The 25022-nt window shown below is 41.6% G+C and overlaps 2 protein-coding genes across 2 annotated transcripts in view; both read right to left on the minus strand.

The window, feature by feature from the left end:
* STOX2 (storkhead box 2) overlaps nucleotides 1–25022 on the minus strand; it is a 149026-nt gene that overhangs the window by 79999 nt on the left and 44005 nt on the right. The gene's annotated exons all lie outside the window — the stretch shown is intronic.
* The window catches only part of LOC133222377 (storkhead-box protein 1-like), a 67064-nt gene continuing 44516 nt past the window's right edge, over nucleotides 2475–25022 (minus strand). Inside the window, exons 2-3 of the mRNA XM_061372043.1 lie at nucleotides 4162–4288; nucleotides 2475–4037 (exon numbers count right to left, since the gene is read on the minus strand). Of these exons, the coding sequence (XP_061228027.1) occupies nucleotides 3992–4037; nucleotides 4162–4288 (173 nt within the window). The 3' untranslated portion in view covers nucleotides 2475–3991. The remainder of the gene's footprint in view (nucleotides 4038–4161; nucleotides 4289–25022) is intronic.

The following is a 25022-nucleotide window of genomic DNA, read 5'->3' on the forward strand; positions in this document are numbered from 1 at the left end:
ACCACCTCTTTCTTGAGTTACCAGAGGGAGAGGTGGGGCTTGGATGAATAGACCATAGAGATCTTGGATGGAAAAAAGTCTGAACTAAACCAGAACTAGGCATCCAGCCTCCCTTCTAGCCTAACAATTCCTTATCAGGAATTGGCAACATAACAGTAGCCATTTCAAAGGCACTGATTTAACATTATGAATTTCAAAAAAAGAAGCTTAGGTACATGTAAGACATTACAAAGGATTGTTATGTGCTCAGGCTTTCAATCACAACCCTGATTCAGTCCAAATTCATAGGGAGCCTGCGGGCTTTTGGAGAAGCAATTCAAAATCTGAGCTTCTGAAAACCTTCTGTGTCATCTTTCAAAAAGTGAGAAAATAAATATTACTAAGGATATCTATTGCATTTGACCTTCATAAACACTCACTTATTAGTTGCTAAGCAGGTCTCTTCTCATTTTAAAAATGGAAAATAGCAAAAAGAAAAGGACATAACTGGCCCACTAGAGTGGCAGTGACAATATGCTGTTAAAACTCAAGGATTACTGATTCCATTTCATAGGCTTATTTTTCCTCAATTGAAAAATGATAATTATGTAGCAGAGTACAATATGGTGAGCTGTAGGTGTACGTATTCCTCTGCATGTATGTGTGCATGCATGCTTGAGCACGTGTGCATATATGGTAATTGCTCTCATGCAATGTGGTATTTCAAGTTTCAGTTGGGGCTACTTGTTTTTCCCTCCCCAGGACAAACAAGTTTCTATAGGGGAGAGCAGCAGGCTTCAGTAGCAGGGTGGACTGGTGTTACTGCCTCAGCTTGCCTGGTCTGGGGACTGACTGCATGAGGTTTTCAAATTAAATAAGCATGCAAGCCAAACCCTAAAATAAAAATGGCAAAATACAGGGGACACAAGGAGGAAAGCAATCCCCCTCTTTGCTAAGACACCTCAAAAATCATTGTCTCTCAAGCTATATATTCAAAGCCTCGGTTCTCCCTTACCCTGTCACTACATTGCCTGTTGCACAGTCAACTGGCTGCCTTGCAGGGAGGAAGTGAAAAGGACTTTGCTTTATTACAGTCAGCAGAGCTGGTGTCTTACAAGCACCCAAGAGGCAGCACTGTCAAGATGCCAGGTGCTCAGCACAAAGCCCTGTGGCTTCCCTCTCTTCACGTCTATGGTAGTGTCCTTTTCCCAGTTGCCAGCCTCAGAGGAAGAAAAAAATCTGTAGTACAAACAGCTGAAAAGCACTTAAAGCAGAGGAGGTGGAAGGAAAGTTGAGTGCAAGAAGAGGTGCAAAAAATGTAATTAGGAACTCAAATTCAGGGATAACATCACAGGCCTTGTCAATATATGGTTATATTAGACCTGCAGCTCTGCATAATAGCCTTCCTGAGAAAATACATTACTGACATTTCTAATATTAATGCATCCATGAAGGGAGTAAATTGTCCACTGCATGAACTCTCCATTTTCATGTGTGGCTTCTTGTGTCTCTGTATTAATAAATGTACAGAACTCAGATTTTAAAAAAGATATTTTTGCACAGTCCCAGACTGGTTGAAGAGGTTTGGCAACAGGCTGCAACTGTCCCTGGCTGTAGGAAGCATTAGTTTTTCCTTCCGGGTCTTCGTAATGAGATACACTGGCAAGAACAAACCAGAAAACTGCCTGAAGAGTCACATCCTCTTTTCACAGCAGCCCTTAGACTTCTGACACCAACACTATTAATTTGTCACCTCTCCCTAGTACTTGTTGTTACTCAAACATGCAAGAGAAGCCAAGTACTTGTAATCTATGCTTGTGGCCCAGGTCACAAAATAAGGCAGCCACTCTTGATGGATTTATTTGCACAGAAGTTGGGCTTGCTGAGACAACCTTCTTTCCTTGGAGAGAGCATTTGAGGAACTCCACCAAAGGGAAATTAAACATCCCAGAGGCAAAGGTATAAGTGGGAAAAAAAAAAACCAAAGCAAAACAAACTTCCAAATATAAGAAAAGGAAAATGTTTTAGAGCTTATCACAAGCAAGTCTTCAGTCTAACTCCAGAATGCTATCAGGTTGTGTTATACCATGGCAGTAATCCTGGCTTAATTACAGCACCTCTTAAACCAGTTTTGGATCATATTTCTCTCTCTGTTATGCTTTGGGAATGTGTGATGACAGGAATGCAGTACTGCTGCTGCACACATGCTGTAGCTCACCAATTCATTTTTCTGTGTGCTGGTTTATGCTCTGTGGTATTTATTTTAACTTGCATGATTTTTAAGACAAACCTGCCTCTGCTATGAAAAGAAAGGCTCCCCTGTTTTTTTCATGCCAGACTTTATGATCACATTTGTGCTTGCTCTGCACAGAAGACAATTGATGCAGAAGGGTTTTAAATCTGGGTATCCGAGAATACCTGAAAGTGTACCACCCTACCAAAGGGAACACAGGCTGTACAGCCTTCACTTTGATGCATGCTTTTCCTTCCCCATAATCACTGACTCAAAGCCAGTTAGTAAAAATGGATGGAAGCTGGTTTGTAACTCCTTAGTATACAAAACCAGCTGAAGAGGGAGGCAAGCTATGAATCCTGAGTAGTTCTGCACACAGTCAAGCATTTATTAAACCTCTCACATACAATAGAATTCAAAACTTTGGAGAAGTGGAGTTACAGCAACTCAATTCATTCACTGCCTGCTCTTCCAAAGGACACAGTAGTAAAAGACGTGCCAAAAATGTTGGCCTCAGCTTTCTTGTTTTCCACTGGTGTCACATATCATTAGTACCCTGGTATTTAAGTAACATACTGATATATGGGGGCCAGCTGTACCGCAAGTTGGAAAGACAGCTTATCCTTCTGCTTTGCGAGTTGAAAAAAACAGAGAGTGAGAGCTGAGTAGGCAATGTAGATCCCACCAGCAGTAAAAGCCATTACAGATTATGTTTTTAAAGACTAATTCACACATCTCTGTGTCTCCTTCCATTCCTCCACAGAGCCGATGTTTCTGCTTTATGCTTGTGTAACACTTCACAAGATTATGAGACAGCATCAGGCACGAGCAGGCCTTGGGCTCTGGTGAAGCTCCTGGGTGCTACAGCAGAATAAACAACACACAGATTCTGCCTGTCAGGTAGGCACCTTTTAAGGAAAAATGCATTGAGAAAGAAAAGAAGGTCCTTGGTAATAGCAAGTGGGCACTATTTTGCGTGTTGCACGGCTATTATTTAGTATGTTGGTTTTAAGCTCTAAATTCTCGTCTAGAAGAATTAATCACAATACACAAAACCGAACAAAGCACCACAGGCATGTTTGCAAATGGGACAGTGAACACAGTTGATGGACAGTCCTAAAAACTGAAGCAGCATACCAAGGGAACTAAATCCCAGCAGCTGCTATAATGCCACAAAGCATTTGCTGAACAACCCAATACTAAGCTCCCTCTCAGAATTCTTGCTTATACAGCTGTGCAATATAGTGAGTATATTTTATAGATTATATATATAGCCTGTGTAACAGGCAGAGATCTTAAAAACCTTAGAAAAGTTGAGAGGCCTGAAAATAGGCTACTCCACCCTTTGTAAACAGCCTCTTCTCATGAATTTACATTCATAGGTCCATGAAGCTCTGCCTATATTAAATTGGCTTTCAAAATAGTGGTTTAGCACTGAAAATGTACATGTCCCATCAATCAGTCTGAAGAGAGTGCAAGCAAGAGACAAACCCAAGAGCAAAAAAAACATTGATTCATCATCTTACAGAAAAGTAATTCAATTACTTCTTGGATATTTTATTATAGTCTCAGATTCAGGGGCTGTCTCATTGTCATATCCCAGTATTTGGGCAAGGAAAAACACTAAAGAGGAGTCAAACCAAAACAGAAATTAGGTGACTCAACACATGCCAGACTAAAAGGCTTCTGGAAAACCAATGCAAAACTATCAGCCTGAATGTCCTCTGGACCACACTGCAGAGTTGCAGAGTCAATTTGTTCCCAAGAAGGTGGCACTCTTTAGTCATTAGTTTTCAGTGGGACCCTGAAGATTCTCTCTTCTCTTCTGAAGACACAGTAGCACTTGTCAGAAAGAAGACCCCACTCCTCAACAGCTACCCTGCCTATTCCTGCTTATCACAGTTTGTCGCCACCCTCCACTTAGCTTTTGATGCTCTGACATTACCCACCTGTGTGTACCCCGAGACAATTTCCCATTGCCCTGTTGAGATGAACGTTTATTCAGGCATCTCTTGCACTTGCCTCTCTGTAGAAGCTGTTCTGAGCATTTCTCCTGAGTGTAGAGATTTTTGTATTCTAGTAGAGGAACAAGAAAAAAACATTTTATAGCACTGGGTCTCAAAGCTCTCCCATCACCTTGTATGAAGGTTACATGTTTCAGCTGGGGACTAGTCCAACAAAATAATTTTTGTCTTACTAAGTGATGCCCTGCTTTAACAGTGCAATCTGTTAAAGTACACGGATAAACCACACAGAGCTCTACTACTTTTTTCTTATATATCCTTCTGTATTACTTTGTTATTAATTTATTTGCTTTTAAACATGAAGAGGGACTTAAATCCAGCGGAGCACTGTACCTCCCAGATTGTTGGAAGGTCAGTGCCAGATCTTTAACTCCTCTATGGAGCTAAGCAGAAAGGAGCAGCACCCAGAGCCTCATCTTAGGGAAATGCTTCTAACATAGCACTTCAGTGACACATTATATATAAGAGCAGTCTCTGGTGTGATTTTTTCAACCTACAACTTTCCTATCAGAGTCAAGGCAAAAAATAAGTGAAACATGTAGATGTTATGAAGAAAAACACCCCTTATTACAGAGGAATATCATTACAATGGCCAAATTTAAATGGTCAAATTAAGAAAGGTAAACTAAAATCAAATTGCAAAGATAAAGAAAAAATTTTCTGTCTAATTCTGAAAAGCATACTCCTCCCTCCCACCACAAAAGCATACTTACATCCTTTAAAGCATGTGAATGGCAATGGCATAGGATAAGGTTTATTTCAAAATGGTTTTTGTATTACAATGATTTTTTGTAAGGCAGAAAGAATTTTAGATTTCTGGAAATCTAAAAATACCTCTTTCAAAAGAAGCAAGCATCTTAAGTGGGACAATTTTCCAGCATTAGAATTCTGTTTGAATAAGAATCATGTACAAAATTAAGAGCTGGAAAGTCTCTAGTCTTCATTAAAACTGATCACTATTGAACTGAATTCAATACCTACACAAGCCAAGTGTGGTAAATCTTATTAGTTATGGTGCTCATCTAAGAAACTCTTGCAAGGAGTCACCGTGTTTCCGTACATAAAATTTTCAAGTGCTCTTTGCCCTCAGCTATTCCAGGAATCAACAAATACACAGGACCAATATTTCTTAGACTATAACAGAAAGTAAAATAAACTCTATACACAAGTGCTCAGCAACTTATCTCTTAATCTCTTTCTTCATGGGGGAGATGTTTGGTAACCTTTCCATCTCCCACACATTGTAAGGTAGATCAGGCAAGCTGCCTTCACAGCTGGCAGATTTCAGATTTGTCAAGCATGATGCTAATGCCAAATTGTTTTAGTCTTCCTTCCTCTCCAAAGGTGGCTATTACTATTATCTAAGCTGATGGAACCAAGACAAAATAAACACAGACATTCAGGACTGAAACAATGATAGACTATTCAAGAAGATATTTAAGTGCCCTAAGTCGTCCAAGGAGTAAAAAGTTACAAAACCAAGTACTGCTTTTTATTGCCCACATCCCTGTGTCATTGCTGTGGTACTTAAAAAAAACACAAACCCTATGGATTTCTACCCACCACATAGTAATTACTGAAATAACAAAGACTTGGAAAACAGTATTTCCAAAGCCCTATGCTATTACTTAACTGCCAATGAAAAAACTCTCACTAACACCCCTTAAGTCTATCCTCCTGCACTCCTAATCTGAACACAAAAGGTTGGGTTTAAACACCCACCCTGAGATTAAAATCGCCTGGAGTTTTCAGCTTCAGGCCAGCAATGACAATACTTTAAATCCTTGGCTACTGGCTCCATGAAGACACAGCCCACAGACAGTCCTCCAAAGTTCTTTGAAATGTTAAATACAAAGCAGGAGGAGGTCACAAAGGAAATATTCCTCATAAAAGGAATGCATATCATATGCAGGCTTTTCAAAGACATTTCTCAGTTGCTTTGCTTTCAGCCACCGTAGTCTCAATCCCACATTATCTGAATTTTTTGAAATAAAATTCAGGAATGAAATGAAACACACAAACTAGTGCTGTAAACAGCTGCCAATATATGCATGTGTTACTTTTTAGCTCTCACAAATCTTTCCCGTGTATACTGTATCCTACCTCTTATCTGGAAAGACTAATTATTTACCTAATAAACAGTCCTACAACAGTTATCAAAAACCCAGCCTCTTAGAAGTAGCATATAGGTTTTATTGCATAATCTTTTGTAGCATCTGCCCTATTATTCCAATAGAAGTGTGGTTCCCTGCTGCACTGGAAATCCAGCTATCTTTGTGCCAAGATGCTTCCAGTGTACACAGAAGGAATGAGGATTGAGAGACCTGTTTCACCCCCTTATCCCATCAACTAACAAGCCTTTTCTCCACTGCAGTTTTTCTCAACAAAGACAAGTAATTATGCAGGAGGATGGGATTTCAAGGTAGGATAAAAAGAAAAAAAAAAACCACAAAACCAAAAACCCAAACCCACAAAAACCCCAAAATCAGTTTACCATACCAGCTTTGCTAAGAAGTACTGTCAGCTTAAACTATGAGATAGTGGCTCTCAGGATACAGGAGCAGGCAAACAATGATGGTGCCCTGCTGCTGACATAAATCCCAGCTGGGAGTGATGGGCATTGTGGCAGGTAGTGATAAAGTGATGGTAGATAGCCAAGTGTTCCTGTCCACTTGCATTCCCCTGGAGGTAAACAGGGTGGTAGTTGTATTTCTGGCCCTTGCCCCATCCTGAACACTCAGTGCCTTTCCTTCCCCATTTGGGTACCTTAAACTCAAAGAAAACAAATTCATTTTGAAGAACTTGTGTTTGGTTTGCCTCTCTTGTAAGGTCTCACAAGCCCAGAAGATACTACCTGCCAGCAAGATGCCCCTCCACACATCCATAGCAACATTCCTGTCCAGATTTACAGATTGTGTAGTTGAGGAGGAACATAACCAGTTGTCACAGTGATGTCTGCAGTCAGAGGAGCCTTTGGACCTCAGTCTCATGAAAGGTACCAAAAGTTAAAAACACACTTAGATGAAGTGGTTAATGGAAGCAAGTGCTCCATACAGCAGTAAATACATCGTTAAATCACTGGTGATCCTGAATAACCAAGCTATTGCAGTTTGAAGTTATTCAAGCTGTTCAATATTGGGTTATTTGCAAATTAGAGTAGCCCAGCCCACAGAAGCTGCCATTGCTGTGACTGCATGCATGTTTGACAAGCTACTGTCCTCTGCTTCTAGACATAAGTGTACAACAGGTACCCACAGAATGGAAAACCTGTTGGCATAAATGTTCCAGCTGCCGAAACAAACTACTGAAAAGTTAAAGCAAGCTCAGGAACATCCCATGCTTCTGGCAAGGTGGGATGGAGGAGTATGAAAGGCAAAGGAAGGTAAGCATTATTGTTCCTTGATGATTAAACAAGCACAGAAACTATGATTACAGATCACAGACATTTTTCATAACATGCCAAACCAGCACACAGAAGAACATGCCTCAATAATTCAGTCACAAAGTCAGTATTGGTTCTCCACACTTTGAAAGAAAACAGGGATCTTGTGAAAGAGAAGTCCTGCCCTGAGCCCCTGCTTTAGGCCAGTGAAGCAGTACAAAGCTTTTTAAGTATGCTGGAGAACAGGCACTGCTGGACATAGCCCTGGCAGAAAAAAAAAAAACCTGCTTCTTGTAGTCAATCCTCACTCTTCATGTCAGGAAGTAAAGCAATGTACATACACAGTGATCTCTGCCTGTCTGTTGGACTCCTTACCCCTATAAAACAAGCAAGAACAAACTCCAGGTAATTGTAACCTGCACCTAGGCTTCGACAAAATGTGCAGCTAAAAAATTACCCCTCGAGGAGCCCTTGTAGGTGGATAGTTTATTGTTAGAGAAGATCAGGTCCACAGAATTTCCTAAGAGCCAGAAGCAATGATTCACAGACATGGTTTAGGCTTGCCTTGACTCACACTGCTTGCAGTACCAACTACAGCCAGCCAGCCTGGTTTGCCCAAGAGAAAAAACAGACAAATTCAGTAGGAAACAAATCTTCTGGTAGTCTCAGTCCTCAACTAACGTAACCAACCACCCATTAGTTACAAAATTATGTTGATGATTCAATATTAATATTTTTATTTATACATTTCTGATGAGTAAGACTTCTTGTCAATTTTATAGATATATACCACTAATGTTATAGAAGAGAATATAGAATATAACATATATATTTTTTCATAACTGAATGCTGTCAAGAACTCAAATATTCAGTTCCACTTTTTGTTTCACTTTAAGCAGTTAGAAAAGCTTCCAACATATTTTGCTTTTTCCCTATCTGAATTAAAAAAAACCCAAACAAGAACACCGATCTCTCAGCACACAACTACAATAACACAGATTCCTCTTTTAGCAAATTGAGATGTTGAGCAGGTCACTTCAAAAGTGGTAAGATCAGAGGGTGTCTGAACAGATTCCTCTTTATCTGTGCCACTTCAGAAACCTGCACTCTCCCGGATTGCTATGCCTTGAAAAAATCAGTGCAAAGCGTAGTGATTTCAGAACAAAAAGACCAAGAGAAGACATAGCTAAACCCATAAATTTCACTGTATCTATCTCCCAGTAACAATATTCCACCCCTCTGGAGCAATCAGGTGAGAAATTCAAGCCTTCTAGCTCATAAAGTAATGTTTAAGAAAAGAGACCTAAGCTTACCAACTGTGAGAAAATTCGATAATCAAAACCAAGAACAAACTAAAAAAACTTTTGGACTATCATTGCCCTCTCAAAGAAAAACTAAAAGGTGACACTACACACCTTTAATGGGAAGAGCTGCATGAATCCTTCCCAAAACAGGATGTATAGCTTTAGAGTCTGTTATAGAGACATAATGCAGTAACATGAATTCAAATTCCTACAGATACTACAAGCAGGAACATCTCCCAAGTGATGGAGGCAAGTTATCGAGTACTGCGTGCTCCTAAAGAAACTCAACTTGTTCCTGCACAAGCTAGGGTTCCACATTTACCAAAAAAGGTAATTACTAGTTTTAGACTAAAAATAAGTAACTCCAGTAGCAAAACAGTTATTCTGAAAAACTGGATAAATCATGCTTATAGTTCCCATGTGAGTTCATGACTGTTTGGAAGTCAACTTCTTTCATATCATTATTTTCATGGTCAGAAACAAAACATAAGCACCCATAACTCCCAAGGATGACTGAGACAACTGAATTATCTTAGGATGGCAAGCTGAAGCTCTCTTTGATACATTTTTGTATCTGGAAAAGCAGGCAAGGAAAACAATGTCGCAGAGAGAAGCAGATGGCCAATGAGTTATCACTATTGGTCTGATGACTTACGTGGGCTAAACTTGTTTGTTTACTCACATATTTGTGAAAAACCCTCAACCTTTTCCTTATGTTAGCAGCAGCTACATTATGTATGTATTATATACACAGTACATACCACTACCTACACGTAATATCAAAGGATTTAATATATACCCTCAAATTACCACGTGTTCTCCTACAATGCCAAAAGTCACAGTTGACCCTCCCTTCCCAGGGCCAGGGAGCTAAGTGACTGGTATGTCTATCGCCGCAGCTGAAGAAAGGGTTAAAAGGGGATCAGGGAGTTAGAGTTGCTCTGCTCACTGGCTTGGAGACAGGACAGAAGTAGCTCAGGTCCTCCAGGGCAGGGAAATGAGCCTGTAATTACCAGCTATGCCCTCCATACTACCCAGGAACTGCTCCCTCTGCCTGTTCACTACTCCCTCTTCATGCAACACCCATGCTAACCCCGCATGACGCATGATGAAACCTCTGTCATATGGTCCTGAAGCAACAGGCACTGCTTGTGTGTTGGCGAGCCCTGCCTGTCACATGAACCATCCCTGAAAAATACAGATTCTTCTCAGATCATCTCACCCCCTCTTTAAGATTGTTCTCATTATCTTCTCTTTAATTGTTCTCATTATCTTCTGGGCATAGAAAAATAATGCAGCCTTTCTAAGCACATAAAATCCAATTATGTATATGTACAGTGTTGGGAAAAGAATTAAAATATTTTACCTAACAGATTAGCTGCGCAAATCAGGAAATAAAGACCAGAGTGTGACCATTTAACACCCTGAAAATCACCAGGAAATATTTTCTGTCTGCAGTTACAGTAATGCTACTGCCCTCAGCTACAGTCAACAACCAGCCCTACAATTGTAAAGGCTATGAGTAACCACCTTCTAGTGCATGTTTTCTGGACAAAGAACTTTTACATAATTTTCCTACTAGCAAAAGTTTCGCTGTATTCTTGTACTGCAACAAAGTGAGTAAAGGCTTAGAAGTAGTCAGCTTAATTTTGCATACTGGTAAGAGTCCTGAAAGTAGAGCAAGACATTTTTTGGTAGATTCTTTGAATTCTCAAGATGTAAATGTGATGCAGGATGTGCTTATCGGTGCCCTCACAGACCAGAATGTGCTGAAAAGACGTGGGATGGCTGCATGGATCAGCTGGTTATGGATCAGATTCTCCTCACATTCTCACATCCATAGGTATATCACTTTAGGGAGGCACAGGGGAACCTCTCTGAATAAACTACTAAGCTTCAAACAACTCCTCTTGCAACAGATACCCCTGCAGTCTTAAGGACTTCATCAAGGCATGGCAGATCCCAGAACAGCAGTCCAGAGACTACAACCCAGAAGAAGGAAGCAGGTATTGTGCAGGAAAGCTGGGCTGTGAGAAGGAATGCTCACATCTGACCCATCGACACCTGGTGCAAGACAGCCCAGCGCTGTATCTGGTGCAGCATCGGAGCCTTTGTGCCAGCCTAGAGCAGTCTACCCTCATCCCTCCACCCACTCCGTTGTGTAGGAAGTGTTACACAGACAGACTCATGAACACCATCTGCTTAGCTGTAGCATTTGACTCCCTCCCTCCAGCAAGTAATAGTCTGAGATGGTCTAAGTGCGCTAACACAATTCTACATTTTCCATTTCTATACATCATGAAGAAAAAACAAAGTCAAATGTACTTTTCATCTCGCACAGCACTGTTCTTGCTCTTCTAATGGAATTTGCTTGCACTGATTTAAAAAAAAAAGTAAAAAAAAAAAAACAGTAAAAAAAATTGTGTGGGAGCATTAAGTTTAACTAGAAGAAACCCTTCTAGTAAAAAGTAAAAATTAACAGGCCTAAATATGCAGGAACTCTACACAGGAAACAACTTTGGTTGGTTTGTTGGGTTTTCTTTTTGTGGCATCTTTATTCATTCTACTATGAAGAAAAAACATTAAATTTCATGCACTGATGCAAATACAGGAAAAACTTCAATCCAGACCAGGAAAAAAACCTTCTTTCCAAATAGGTCAACTGACTAGCCACCTTCTTCCTAGTCACATCCACATTTCAAAATACAAAGTAAAACATTTCCAAGTACCTGGGTTGTCATGTCAGTGGGTTTATTAATCCCACATGACTGTGGTCTATTAATTACAGACTATATTACTTACAGCATTTCTGTAGCTTGGAATATAAGTCACTGAAATAACCTCCCAGCACTGTGGGAGATAAGACAGCTAGTTAGAGGCACACAATACATCTCTGGTTCTAAAAACTGCCCAGTAATGTCACTTGCTTCATCTTTCAAAATGAAAAGGATGATGCTGTTAAATTTATTTTTCACAGAAGGCCAAACTCCCACAGCTGCAAATGCGGTCACTGGGCTGCAGCATCCCAGGAAAAGACAAGAAGAAAATCAGTTCCTAGCAGGCTCCAACTGAGAGCCCTAAAGAGAAACACCCCAGCATGCTGCTTGCTCTCCCGTATCCCAGGGTGCTCATCCAGCACCACACAGGGAGCAGAGCAAGACATAGCACTTGTATCTCCTAGTGCCAACCCCTGCATCTTAACAAGAGATCAGAAAGATGTTCCTCATGCACGTGTTAGCTCCGGGCTATATGTCAGCTTTCCCAAAACTGGCAAGCTTAGATAGAAGGACAGGATAGCTTTGAGACACATGGATACAAATGATCACAAGCTTTCATTTATCCTTAAAGCTAAGCTATCTGGACAATGTCTCCTGACAAAATAATTAAAAGTATTTTATTTTTTTGCTGAACTTCATGATTAAACATTTTTGTTTGACATGGGGAAGAAAGGCACAGGAAAAAAACATAGCAGTGATTTAAGGCAGGAAGAAAATAAAGACTGCTCACAGGGCTGATTACCACACCAAAACATTTAACCGGTAAGAAGAAGCCCCACTAGCCCCAGGCTCATGCTGTGATCAGCTTACATCTGAAAACTCTGAAAACTCGTTCTGCCCCTCCTCAGCCCAGCTCCCAGCCAGCATGCCTGCGTGCCTCTGGACCATCCCACCGATCCCACCACTGGCACTTTCTGCTCAGAGACAGAAAAAAAGAGGAAAGAGAAGGATTTAAAATGCTAATGCTTATCTGAAACCATATACACAAATAATCAAACAGGCCAACTCCAAGCAAGGGCATAGTTTCCGATTCTCATAAGACATAGCAGTTACCAATCGAAGAAAAATATGAAACTTAAATGAAACACAAAGGATGACACATTTTGACACTTTGAGAGTATTTGCATGTGGACAGGACTGGCTTGTTTGGGATGATTAAAGCAATGCAGATCAAACCTTGGAGTGTGTACTTCTGAACGCTCTCCCAAGCCTGGGCAGGCCAGCCAGCTGCAGCAGAGCCCAGCCAAGGGAAAAGCTGCTCCTCCAGAGGCTGGCAGAAATACATCATGCACCACCCATCAGAAGCTGCTGCCTGCTTGCTCCGGGCATCCACAGCATCTTGGTACCCCCTGGCGTTTCCACACCCTGCTCTGCCCCTGGCTCTCCCTGGTAGACACAGGAAAGATGAGCTCTGCACAGGCAGGGGAACATCCAGCCCACCAACAGGCTGGGGCACCTCATCTTCCTGCACAAAGCCCAGGCATGAGCCACAGCTGCAACGAGATGGACTCCCCTGGCTCAGTAAAACCTGTCAGTGCAGGGTTAGGAAGGTTATGCTGCAACTAAATGAAAGACACCCTTCAAAGACATTGAGCCATTTGTTTGATGCCAGCAGTATTCTGCTGGACAGCAATGCAGCGAGTGTGAGACATGCAGCTGTAATTCCCTACCGGGACTAGCTGCCCTCTCACTAGAAGACAAGACTGGACTTACTACTGTGGCCACAGGATTCCCGCAATGACTACACATTAAATTAGTCCAGAATTCTATGTTTTGGTCATTTGAATAGCAGATAGCATTTGTAACCTACTCAAATACCTTGACTCTCAACTTACTATTCTAAAATCCTGCAAACTGGAGATCTATTAGTGTAATCGATAGAACATGGGAGGTCGGGGGAGAAATATTAATATCAGTTATTCACTTCATACCATTTTAGTAAGCTATTTAAAAAATATAAGAAAGTAGCATTTGAAAACATTTAGAAAAACATAGTCTTAAGTGAGTCTTGAAAGCCATCTGAATACATACAGAAATCTTCCACAGGCGTGGGTTTATAACTATGATTTATATCCTGATAGCCAAGCAATGAATGCGGTTTGTCAGCAGTTTCATTTTTTTAAATTTTGAATTATAAGACCATTAAAATAGCAGAAAGGCCTCAGCAGTCCCCAATACACATCTAGCCCAATATTCAGCCTCCTAGAGAGGCCAGGAGTGCACAGCCAGGGAAGAATAAGGCAGCATTCATTCCTCCCCCAATAATCTCTCCCTCCATTTTTCGCTCAAGGGATTTTCTGTGCCTGCTGTGATTCCTCTATCAAGTAGTCTCCATGAGACCTCTCTGCCAAAGGCTTGCCCAGTCTCCCCGTCAGCCTATGTAAACTTCTTGCACCCACAGCACTGTCCAGCCAGAAATCCTTCATGTTACTCTCTCTGGCATGAGGGATCACCTCCTCTTCCTTCTGAACCCCACTCTCTTCACTTTTATTTCCCCCAGAAATGATTTTGCCCATGCAAGCAGTACCTGGATGAGCAACAACTTTAAAGCCTATCACACAATGCATTATGGCTAGAAGCTAAAGCACCTTATGATTATGTGGTCTTTACATAGCAGCACAGATTTATACAACATTATTGACCTCGCTAGATTTGATGGGGTAGTGGCTACTGGGCATCTCAAATGGCTTTGTTTTTTGAGGATAGCATCACCCTTAATATAGAAGAAATTCAGCAGTGTCATTATTGAATACCGGAATTTCTAACCAAGGTTGCATGCACAAACATGCATGGCAAAGGCTGATCACAATATGCTCCTTCTTCAGAGAAGAAACAGTTCATCTCCTAATCTCTTACAGTGATGAATGTTTCCACCCCTGATGTGTTGTACTTAAATGCAATGAACTCTTGCCTTATTTTAATTTACTTTTGAACCAGGCAAATTGAATGTACTCAAGAGATGCTAGTGATACAACCTACTTTTTAGTGTAGGGCTGTAAAACTTGTAATGAACAAACCCACTCACTTTTTATATCAGACAGCTTCCAGAACAGTTATTATAGATTATTTTAATGTTGAAAAGTGGTTATAGCATTGTGCAAAATATCCTGTCTATAAACATCATTAAAATAGTTCAGCCTCCAATCTTGCAGTGGTTGCTCTAGGTTGGCAAATTCTTTAAACTGGTTTGCTAGGAGTTCACCGAAATCATCACTGCAGGATGAGGGATCTGTCTAGGTCTTTCCCAGTTTCATCATGATTGTACCTGGAAACTTATAAGGAATCATAATGATAGGCAGGACCGCAGATTAACTAAGAAAATTAATATAACATTTGATTATTATTTTTTTCCTAAAACACGTAGAATCATTCACAGACTGCCCTTGGATGGGCCATGCCTCTAGATTTTATGAGGACACAATGGAAAGAATCAGACAAAGGCACACAAAAAAGTACTAGGCTGTAACTGAGACACACAAGAAGTATTCTTGAGGCAGCCCCCTGGGTAATGAAGAAAAAGAATGCAGAATTTTGCTATCCTTTAAAAGCTAAGCACCATGCAGTGCCCTCTGCTGCATATAGAGGTAATAGAGCACCACTGAACAATGACATCACTTGATACTAAACAACATGCTATGTATGTTGTATGTATGACAAATATTTATTTCCTTAATTATGCTTGGGGTTTTTTTAAATACTAATACATTATGAAAACTTCGGCAGTACCAGCTTAGAGCAGATGTTTTTTACACTCTCTCTTCCCATCTAATATCCTGCATTCTGTCAGCGAGCAAGCTGTCAGCTCGCCTCCCACATCTACATAGTGGGAAATTCATGCAGAGAGTGAGCTGAGGCGCTGGGCGGCTGGGTGGGGGGAGCCTGCAGCACCCTCAGCATGAGGTTTAATCATGAGACGCTCATGACGGCTAAACAGCTCAGTGGGACATGGTCTACACACTGCTCTCACTGCTTCTCCTAACTCAAGTGAGCTGCAAGTCCCTATCTCTCCGTACTCTCAGCTAAAAGAAACAAAACAAACAAACATAAGGGAAGGTCAAACCTCTGATGTAATTTCCAATTTCCAAATAAATGTGCATTAGCAGTCTATAAAAGGTCCTTTGCACACAACACAAAAGAGGTAAATGCAGACAGGGGAACTGTGAGCCTGAAGAGGATTTATTGATTGTCAGACAGAACTGAGGAGGTCTCCTAACGTGGAATACAAATATTTAATCTGATTCTGAAATCTTATCTGCTGCCTTTAAGAAGATTAACAGAAATTCTCTTGCAGCAGACTGTGAATTCTGATCCATTTCATCAACTAGGAATGTTTTCCAGAAGCAAAGCTTGTGCATTTAAACTAGTTTATTAGCATTCTACTCAAAATCAAATTTAGCAAAGTTGATCAAGATTAAAACCTGTTCAAGGAAGTGAGGTCACAGAGAAAAAAAAAAGTTATTTGTGTGCACTCATGTTGCATGAAACATGCATGTCACACACATGCACAGATTTTACATGAGGAGACATGAAACATTCAAAGTCTCCACAGTGTACTTGAACAAAAACCAGCATGAACATGTTATGGTAGGAAAGTTCTTTCTTAAAAAAAAAAAAAAAAAAAAAGCCCAAATTGATAATTCTCTGCTGCAGCCTGGAATGAAAGGAGATATTCCAGAGAAGAGGGAAGAACTCATACATCCTTTTTGTGTCTTGCACAGACAGAGTACAAGGCAGACAGCTAATATCGCTGAATGAATCTATGTAACTGGCCAAGTTTCAGCCTTCTCCTTTTCTCCTTTAGTTAAACTGACAGGGAAGGGGAAGTACAGCCAGCTGGCTTGTTGCGGCTAGCTTCCCTCCCCCAGAGGAAAGTGAGGGAGCCATCCTTCCCATTTCTTTCATTTCTGCCCGCAAGCCAAGCTGATAACGTGCCAGGTAGCCCAGTCCCAAGTTTTCCATATTTTTTTTTTTTCCTAGAAATCCATGGGCTCCACTAGGGTCTATCTGAAGTAAGAAGAGCACGTTAGACACTTACAGTGGAAGAGGGAGAATACCTCTGTCATCTCTTCCTCTTCCTACAAGTCCCCCCTTGACAATCCAAAGTGAGATGAGTTGCTTGCAGCTCCGCTCCATGATCATGAGCTATCCCGGACAGCTCATCTTGCAGCCCTACTGAATGCATGGCATCTCTGCTGGGCTATGGGAATAACACAGTGGTGATGCCAAATATCCACTTAAAGCAGGTCTGAGAAGCATCTGACGCCAGGCAACCCTCAAGCATTTGGCAGGTCTACTTTAGATGAGTGTTGACTGGTTGAATTCAGCCTGTTCCTGTTTGAAGCAAGCTAGCCTGCATTTCACCACTAAGTAGGACTTCATCTGGGAACGGTCTGGGCAATGAAACCAACCCAGCAGCATATATACTGACACTTCTGCTTTCTTCTCAATAGTCAATTCATAATGAAGCTACCAGGTATCATCTGAACATTATCTCTGCACTATTAGCTCCAGGGTTTTTACCTGAGATGTAAATTAAGTCAAATAACCTTGCAGTTGCCATGAGCGAAGAGTATGCATGTAGCTGCAGCACCTCACAGAACTCAGTCTGAGCCTTTAATCTAGGCAAGGCCTTGCTCCAAGGGCAACCCAAATCAGCCCTCAAGTACAGTGTTGAGTGGGCTTCTGCTTGCTACCTGAGAAGGCAGTGTAGTGCACCACTGTAATGTGAATCTTTCCTGTAGTCAAAGAAAAGTGTTAGATTTTCATGAAGAAAAAAGCTCAAAGGATACTGCTCTTTTAAAGCTTTGTGTTAATTCTTGACGTTATCTAGAGCAGAAATACCCCTCTTTCATGCAGAATGGTACAGGATCACAAAGACACGGGCCTCTTCCCTCCCAAGCCCATGGGAACCCCACACACCAAACCCGTCTTTTTTAGCAGAGCACAAAGAGTACTTCACAACCATTATATCTGCACATAATAATCACAGTCACGAAATGAGTCTGCCCTACAGCAAAAAGAAAGTGTTTAACAAGGACCTTTGCATAATTTCAGGTAAAGCATGTTAGTTTCCAGCTCTCCCTGTTTCTTCTTATGAAGATACCCAGTTGGTGAGAAGATGTATGAACACCTGGGGCAATGCAATAATGCCACAAGTGCATTGCCAGGGGACACCCTTCCTAGTACAACAACCTGGATTCAAGTGGCCCTCATTGTATTTTACCTCATACGCCTACTGTGTAGCTAGTAGGAAGCAGAAGTCCTGAGCACAGTATGTATTCAGACATTGTCTCCTTCTCTCAGCTGTAAAATGACAACAGTAACACAACCTTTCCTAAGGGGCTTCTGCGGTCACAGAGACAGAAAACTGCCACATATGTTCTGGCATACAGATAATGAGATCCATACATATACCCCTAAAGAGTCTTTGTCCACTATAAGCAAGAGGCAGGAGAGCATCAAAATTTAAGGTTGCAACAGATATTATAAATCTGTAATTTCTTAAGATGAGCGCAGTTGCCTTTAGAGCTTTTAACTTTAGGTTTCAGCACACAAATTCGTAAGGTAACTTAAGGAAAACAGAAAGGTTGATAATTACATACATGTGCACGTCCTATGCACTATATGTGTATGACCCCCAATATCTCATTTCTTACATTGTATAAATTCCAGAATATACTGCCCTGATGGTCCTCATTACTGAAGACTAATCTCATGCTGCCTCTACTGTAGCTGCCACCAAGAACTCCCTGAGCCAAGTCTACAGACTTTATAAGTTATACTTTCTTTTTTCATCTGAAGACAAACATCATTTTCCTCTGCAGTATACTCGGTCATATATATGCAGAATACTTGTTGGCACCAGCAGCTATTACATGACAGTCATCAAAAACCTGAACTATACCAAAAATAATCTTGAGATTAGACAGGTTACATTGGGTGTTGCCTGTTGAGCTTGATCCTGAGCTTCAGCACACATGTCCTCCTCTTGAGCAACACAAGATGATAGGGAAAAGCTGTGGTTACTCCGGGAGGAAGCAGGAACAAGAGAAAGCTCTATCTCTAGCACCAAATGCAGGGCCTAAAGGGTGCTCCTGGGCAACTGCAAAGCTGGAAGATGAGAGACTCCTTTATTACCCGGTGCTCTTCAGCAAGGTACTCAGGGCATATGCTGGGCACTGGGAAGCTCTCCTTCACTTTGCAGTTTCCTAGGCAATCCCAGAGCTGTTCTGGCTGCTGCTCCTGCTTTGAAGGCTGTGTGGTCAGACAGAGTACATATTTTCTGGCACACCTAAAGTTTTCTCAAGGAATGTAGGCCATAGTAAGAAAATTTTCACTTTCTAGTTCTCTCTTGGTAAGAGCAGAACTTCCTGAGTTGCAGATGCTCCCCTAAGCCAAAGGCAAGTTACATGCTGCTGCAAACAAACCCACATTTAGAGCTCTTCTCCCCAACACCCTGCTTCCCCTAAAAAAAAGGTAACAAAACCAAGTATGTTCATAACAGTGCATTTGGTGGCCTAAATATGGGTGTTACCAGATTTGCCACTGACGGAAAGAGGTCAGAACTTGAGAAGGTGAGAAAATGATTTAAGTTTCCATATGAAAAATTGACCTGAAACAATTAACCTGAGAATGGCACCAGGACGATGTCCCAGAAAGCTCATTTCCAAGTTTCTACTGGGAAAAGTTTAGCAGTTCAGGACTGCTGAGAGCAAGTTCTCACATTTACACCTGACACAATGAATTCGTTTGGACATGCAATACTCAGAACCCATCTGAAAAACAACTGCTTTTTGCTACCACAGTCTTACATCATTTTCTAACCTCCTTATACAGATGCTAGAAGTAACACACAGCCATATCCAGTCTTACTGGCATCTGCCTCCAGTACAGAGAAAGAAAAACTTTTGTTACATGATTGCAAAACCACTGAGCTCCTTTGAGAAACATTCTCATCTTCCGGGTTGCTGCCTGCTTCTCACACTGATGCAAAATTACCATGCACCACTCCTGACAGTCTTTACAAGTTTTTATACACTTAAAAGTGCTTTCTTCAACTATAATCACATTTTTAACACTTTTTTTTTCCTCAAATGTGAGAAGCAAAACACCATACTGTGTTCTGTCCCTCAAGAAAATTGCGTACACAGCTACTTTTGACCTGTGAGTGCTTGTTCTCCTTCCCAATTGTCACTGCAAACCCACGCACACAAGACAAACTTACATTACTTGATTATATTTTTTATTATTACGTCTGCTGAACCTGTATTAGTGCAGATAAATACCTGAAAAAGTTACAAACCAAGAAGAGAGGTATATAAATGGGCTTTTACTAACCTGTTGCCAGAGTGGGGAAGCTGAAATGGCCTGCGAAGGTCAAACCAAAATGGACCAAACCAGGCAGCAAATCTGCTCCTGTCGACTGGAGAGCAAGTGAGCAAGCAGGGAGAACTGGTGGCTGGGAGAGGAGGAGGAGCGTATGAGAGCAGGTAAGTGGTTAGGTACTAAATCAGAGGATAAGCAGGTAGGAATTGCAAATAACTGTACGCCACCTGGGAACTGGAGAGGAAGAGAGATTTTCTGCCAGACTGCCCTGAACTCTTAAACATCTGCATTTTTCACCCTGCAGTGAAGGCTCCTCCACCAGCCTTCCCTGTGTGCCAGCGGAAGGCTCCTCTGTAGCACCTGCAGGCTGCGGCTTTCCACTGGGAACAAGCTCCGTCAGCAGGAAAGGGCAGGGCGCTGGTGTGTGTGCACACACCTGAAGAGGAGTGCTTGAGAGCTGCAGTCACTTCTGGGCGGGCACCACTCATGCCTGCGAGCCTTCCCTCTGCAGGGAGTGCTCTCTGCAACAGCTTCATGTCTTTAATGGTCAAGGCAGTTTCAATGTTGCCAAAATGTTGAGATTGCCAAAGCTGCTTTAATAGTCTAAGAAGGTCCCCAAAAGCCTCAAGCGAGGGAGATGTGATTAGCCTTCATAAAATTTCCAAGTAGTCCCCTGGTGAGGAAAAGTCAACAAACAAAAAACAAACTACAACCTCTGACCTACACCTTTGCTACCCAATTTTCTGTCAGAATACATCTCTTAATGACTGTAACACCCTAAAACTTATCATGATGAAGCTGAATGCATTTTCATCATGGATGGATGGTTGTGGGTGAAGTAATTTTTAAAAGCAAAATGACTACAGACCTTTCACAACCAGAATCTCAGATGTCATTTGAAAAGCCAAGAGGATTCAGATTCATACCAAACAGATTCAAACCTGATCAACATTGTGCTGAAGCCAAAACACCAAAGACCTTAAGTTTGCAATCAACCCTCATTTAGGAGAATGTGAGGGTTGCCAGTGAGCACAACAAACTCCTTGTAGTTCTCAAAACACTTCTAGTTTAATATAATAAAAAAACTTGTGAAAATTAAAACCTATTATTTATAGCATTTTTGACCAAAATCTTGCAGGATGTGCTCACAAGATTTCAATGTCACTGAAGCAGATTAAACATGGTCTAACCCCCAGCCCACATTAAAATAATACCTCCTTACACCACATCTGAGTAAAATTAATAGCCTTACAGCACCCCACATAATTTGACTGCTCTTTTTGTTCACTCACAGAAGTAATACTTAATCCTCTTGTTTCAGTGGGCTGTTTCTGCTTTGTTTTCTGTAATCATCAGTTACCTCAAAATGTATTGCAAGAGAACAGGTCATAGCATCACCATGCCTCACTGCCTTCTCTAGCAGCACCCTTTGCCCTGCACTGTATATGAATACTTGCTTAATGGTTAGTATTAAGTTTTCGTGTTAGTGACTAGCCTGTAGCTCTGAAATTCTTCAGTACCTTGCCCAGCTTTAGCAAGTAATTACACCTTTAGTGCTTCTGCTTAGTTAATCCTAAGACTAAAGTTCCTTTCTCCTAGCAGAAATGCAAATACATATTAAAGTGCATCTCTTCCATTACAGTTTCTAGTTGTGCAATATTCTGCTAATTGGTTTCACATATATCTGTTTCCTGGGCTCCGTATAGCTGACATTTCTCTTTAGACACCTATAGCATGGGAACACCAAATTTATTTCTACACCCCCGTCAGACCACTTTTTGATGGCAGAAATGTTACATGCAGTCTGGCACACCTCCAGTCTGCAGCACATCTATTCTGCAGATATTAAGGTGGCTTCTGATTCCCAGTCCAGTCCAACCAACAAATTAAAATGAGTAAAGAGAGGAATAGCTCTATAACATAATTGCATCCTTATAAATAGCATGGTCCCTATGTGTGTCAGATATCAAATAACTTAATGACAACTGATAACTGGCTGATTTCTGCAATCTGCCGTCAGCCACTATTTTCAAGGGAACAGGAGCTATTCCTAATACCGCAGTACAACTCCACTTAGTTGTGTAGGAAGCTTACAGTTTTCAACCAGATGGCAGGTATATACTATTTTAACCGAAATCCTGTTTTAAGAACAGCGGTTGATATAATGACAGCGCTTGACAAGCCAAGAGGCATAAAAAAGTAGATAACTACATAATAGCATTTAGTATTGCCCTTTAAAAAAACAACATACTTAAGAACAGCAACAGATGGGACAGGCAATCAGGCTGCATGACCTCATTTACTGGGGAAAAAAAAGTGTTTTGTTTGGGTTTTTTTAATCAAACTTCAGCCTTTATTTCCAAAATGCACTTTGTAAAATTTGGATGTGATTTTTCTCATGCACGTATCAAGCCAAAAAGCCTCTGATCTCAGTCAAGCAGGGACAAGAGCTGTGCAGCTGCATTATAGTGTGATGGATCCACACAACTGCATTAACACCTAATAGAGGAGGAAAGCTACCTTTAGAATACAGGGTTTGATATGATACAAATAACTTGTTAAAGATCTCTGTCTTTAAGGCAATGTCCACCAATTAGCAAATAAATTATTTGCACTGGTATATCTATTACAGCAGAAGACACTATCCTGTTTCCCTGCCATCTCGTAAACAGCAATGGCAAACAGTAGCTGTGAAATCCACTTTACATCTTGCAGAAGCAAAATAACTCTGCATCTTTCTGAACTGCCTTAAGCTGGACACATTTTCTTTCCTTTTCTCGCCCCGGTACCAAGCATCAGCTGCTTTCTGGATCTGCCCCACTGCAGCTGCCCCTAACACAGGACATGTGGTTTGCCCCTCCATACTTACATTATGTCTGGAGTCTTTTCTTCAAATACAAATGGAGAATCAAGAGGACAAGTAGACTCCAGGCGAATGAGCAGCACACTGAAAACACCCAAAGCGAACACCGCAGCTTCTCCCCTCTTCTGTGTCAGAGACTTCACTTGTACTCAGCTCAAACTCAAATGGTAAAGGTCCGATGTCCTACCAGTCAAACACACTGAGCATTTGGATCCTCTAAAGCCCTGCCAAAGCATTTAGTAGTTGTCTATATATTTACTTTTGCCTTTCTTTTGGACTTATGCCTATGCAAGAGGAAGCAAACTCTCTTTATATTTCATGCCCATTCACACTGCATTTTTTTCTGGGTGTTGCTGAAAGAAAAAAAAAAAAAAAAAATCCCAAGCTAGTTCAGCTCCAAATGCCCAACCACACAACCATTTACTTTCCTCTGGTTATACTGACTGAGTTATTTTCCCACATGCTCCTCATGTGGTGAATTACTTGTCTGAGCAAGCAAGATAATGCTTTAGGCAGCAGATTAGAAAATGCAAATGCACAGGGAGTCCAATAGGCATCTCCTGGGCTGTGTTCTGCCCTGCGAGGCTTGGCTTTCCATTCCCAGCTGAGGCTTGAGGAGATGCCCAACTCTCTGAAGGTTTACACTGGAGACCTCAGGCACCAAATGAGGTGCTGCAATCTCCTCTCACCTCAAAACCCTGTGTCTGAAGGCAGATGGAGAGAATGACTTCTGCCAACAGCAGACACCAAGGCTCAGCCCTGCTGTCAATTGCAGTGACAGCTACCACATCACCAATCCAGGGTTGACTATTTCAGCCAGGACAGATGTATAGCTTACTGGGGAGAAAGGAGGACAGCCTGGGAGCACCACAGTCCCTACTCCATCACTTAGATGTGACTGTAGCAAAAAGATCAGGGAAAACCAGTGACAGAAGTGGTTGGACTGCTTACCCCCCTGATCAGCAGGATGGCTTTGCTTGCCCCACACCTACCCCACAAGAGGACAAAGGTGGTCCTCATCCCTTGCACGCACCTCTTCATGGCAGGTAGTGCCATGCAGAAGTATTCCAGACTTGTGGGGTCATTGCTTACTCTGCCTCCTAAATGAAGAGTCCCAGGAACCTTCTAGAGAGTGAGAGAACAGCAGCACATATTTACCTCTCACCACCTCTGACTTTTCTAAGCGTCAGATGGTAATAATGAAGAGCAAATTACCAAGTGTCCTGGAACAGGTTTCCCAGCAGGGCTGTGTTGTCCACATCCCTAGAGGCTTTCAAAGACCTGACTGGATCAAGGCCAAAGCAACCTCATCTGATTCACAGCTGGCCCTACCCTGAGCAGGAGGTCAGACCAAAGACCTGAGGTTCCCGCCTATGTGAATTCTGCTGGGATCCTCTTATGTTTAACCTTCTCATTCAAACTAATGTGCTGCTGACCATTTACTATCCAGACCAGCAAGTCCTCACAAGCCCAGCACCCTTGCAAGGATTTCAGGGCCAATTCACTACAAAGGCACAGTGAGGCACCCTCCTCCAGCCACAAAGGTCTCCAGACCAACGTTCTCCTAATGGGCCCTGCTGAACCTCCTACCACGAACAGGGTTGGGAGTCAAGAACAGAGATAAACTATGTCTCATCTATAAAGAAGGATTTTCTAGATTTCTCTGTAAGCTTTTACAACTTTCTCTGTAGGCTTTTCCTGCTCAGTTTACTTTTTTTTTTTTTTTTGCACTGAAAGAAAATCTGCTTGAATCTAGCAAAAATAAAGACATCACTTTTTTAGTATTTAGAATAACTGAAAATTTGTGTCACATTAAAATCTTAAGTGGAATCTGGAATGAATTTTACAAATGGCAATAATGAAACAACGCTAAGAAGGGGCACCCTCACAGACCTCACAGACTTTTCACCTGAAATTGCAATTATAGTGATCTAGGTATGAAGATAATTCTAACATTATAAATAAACAGAATGCTGTTTTCAGCAAGATCCTGAATTACAGGTATGTTTGAACCCTGTAGTACACCCCAGCAGCTGGCAGGATGGGCCTATCACCTCCACCGCATGCACTGGCTCATGCGGTACTGGTCAAGCATGGCCGAGGTACCCGGGGCCACATCCCACTGCCCAGCACCA

Source organism: Neopsephotus bourkii, unplaced genomic scaffold (assembly GCF_033783945.1).
Source record: "Neopsephotus bourkii isolate Nb327-2 ecotype Australia unplaced genomic scaffold, CSIRO-AGI_Nbou_v1 NB_168, whole genome shotgun sequence".
Lineage (NCBI taxonomy): Eukaryota > Metazoa > Chordata > Aves > Psittaciformes > Psittacidae > Neopsephotus > Neopsephotus bourkii.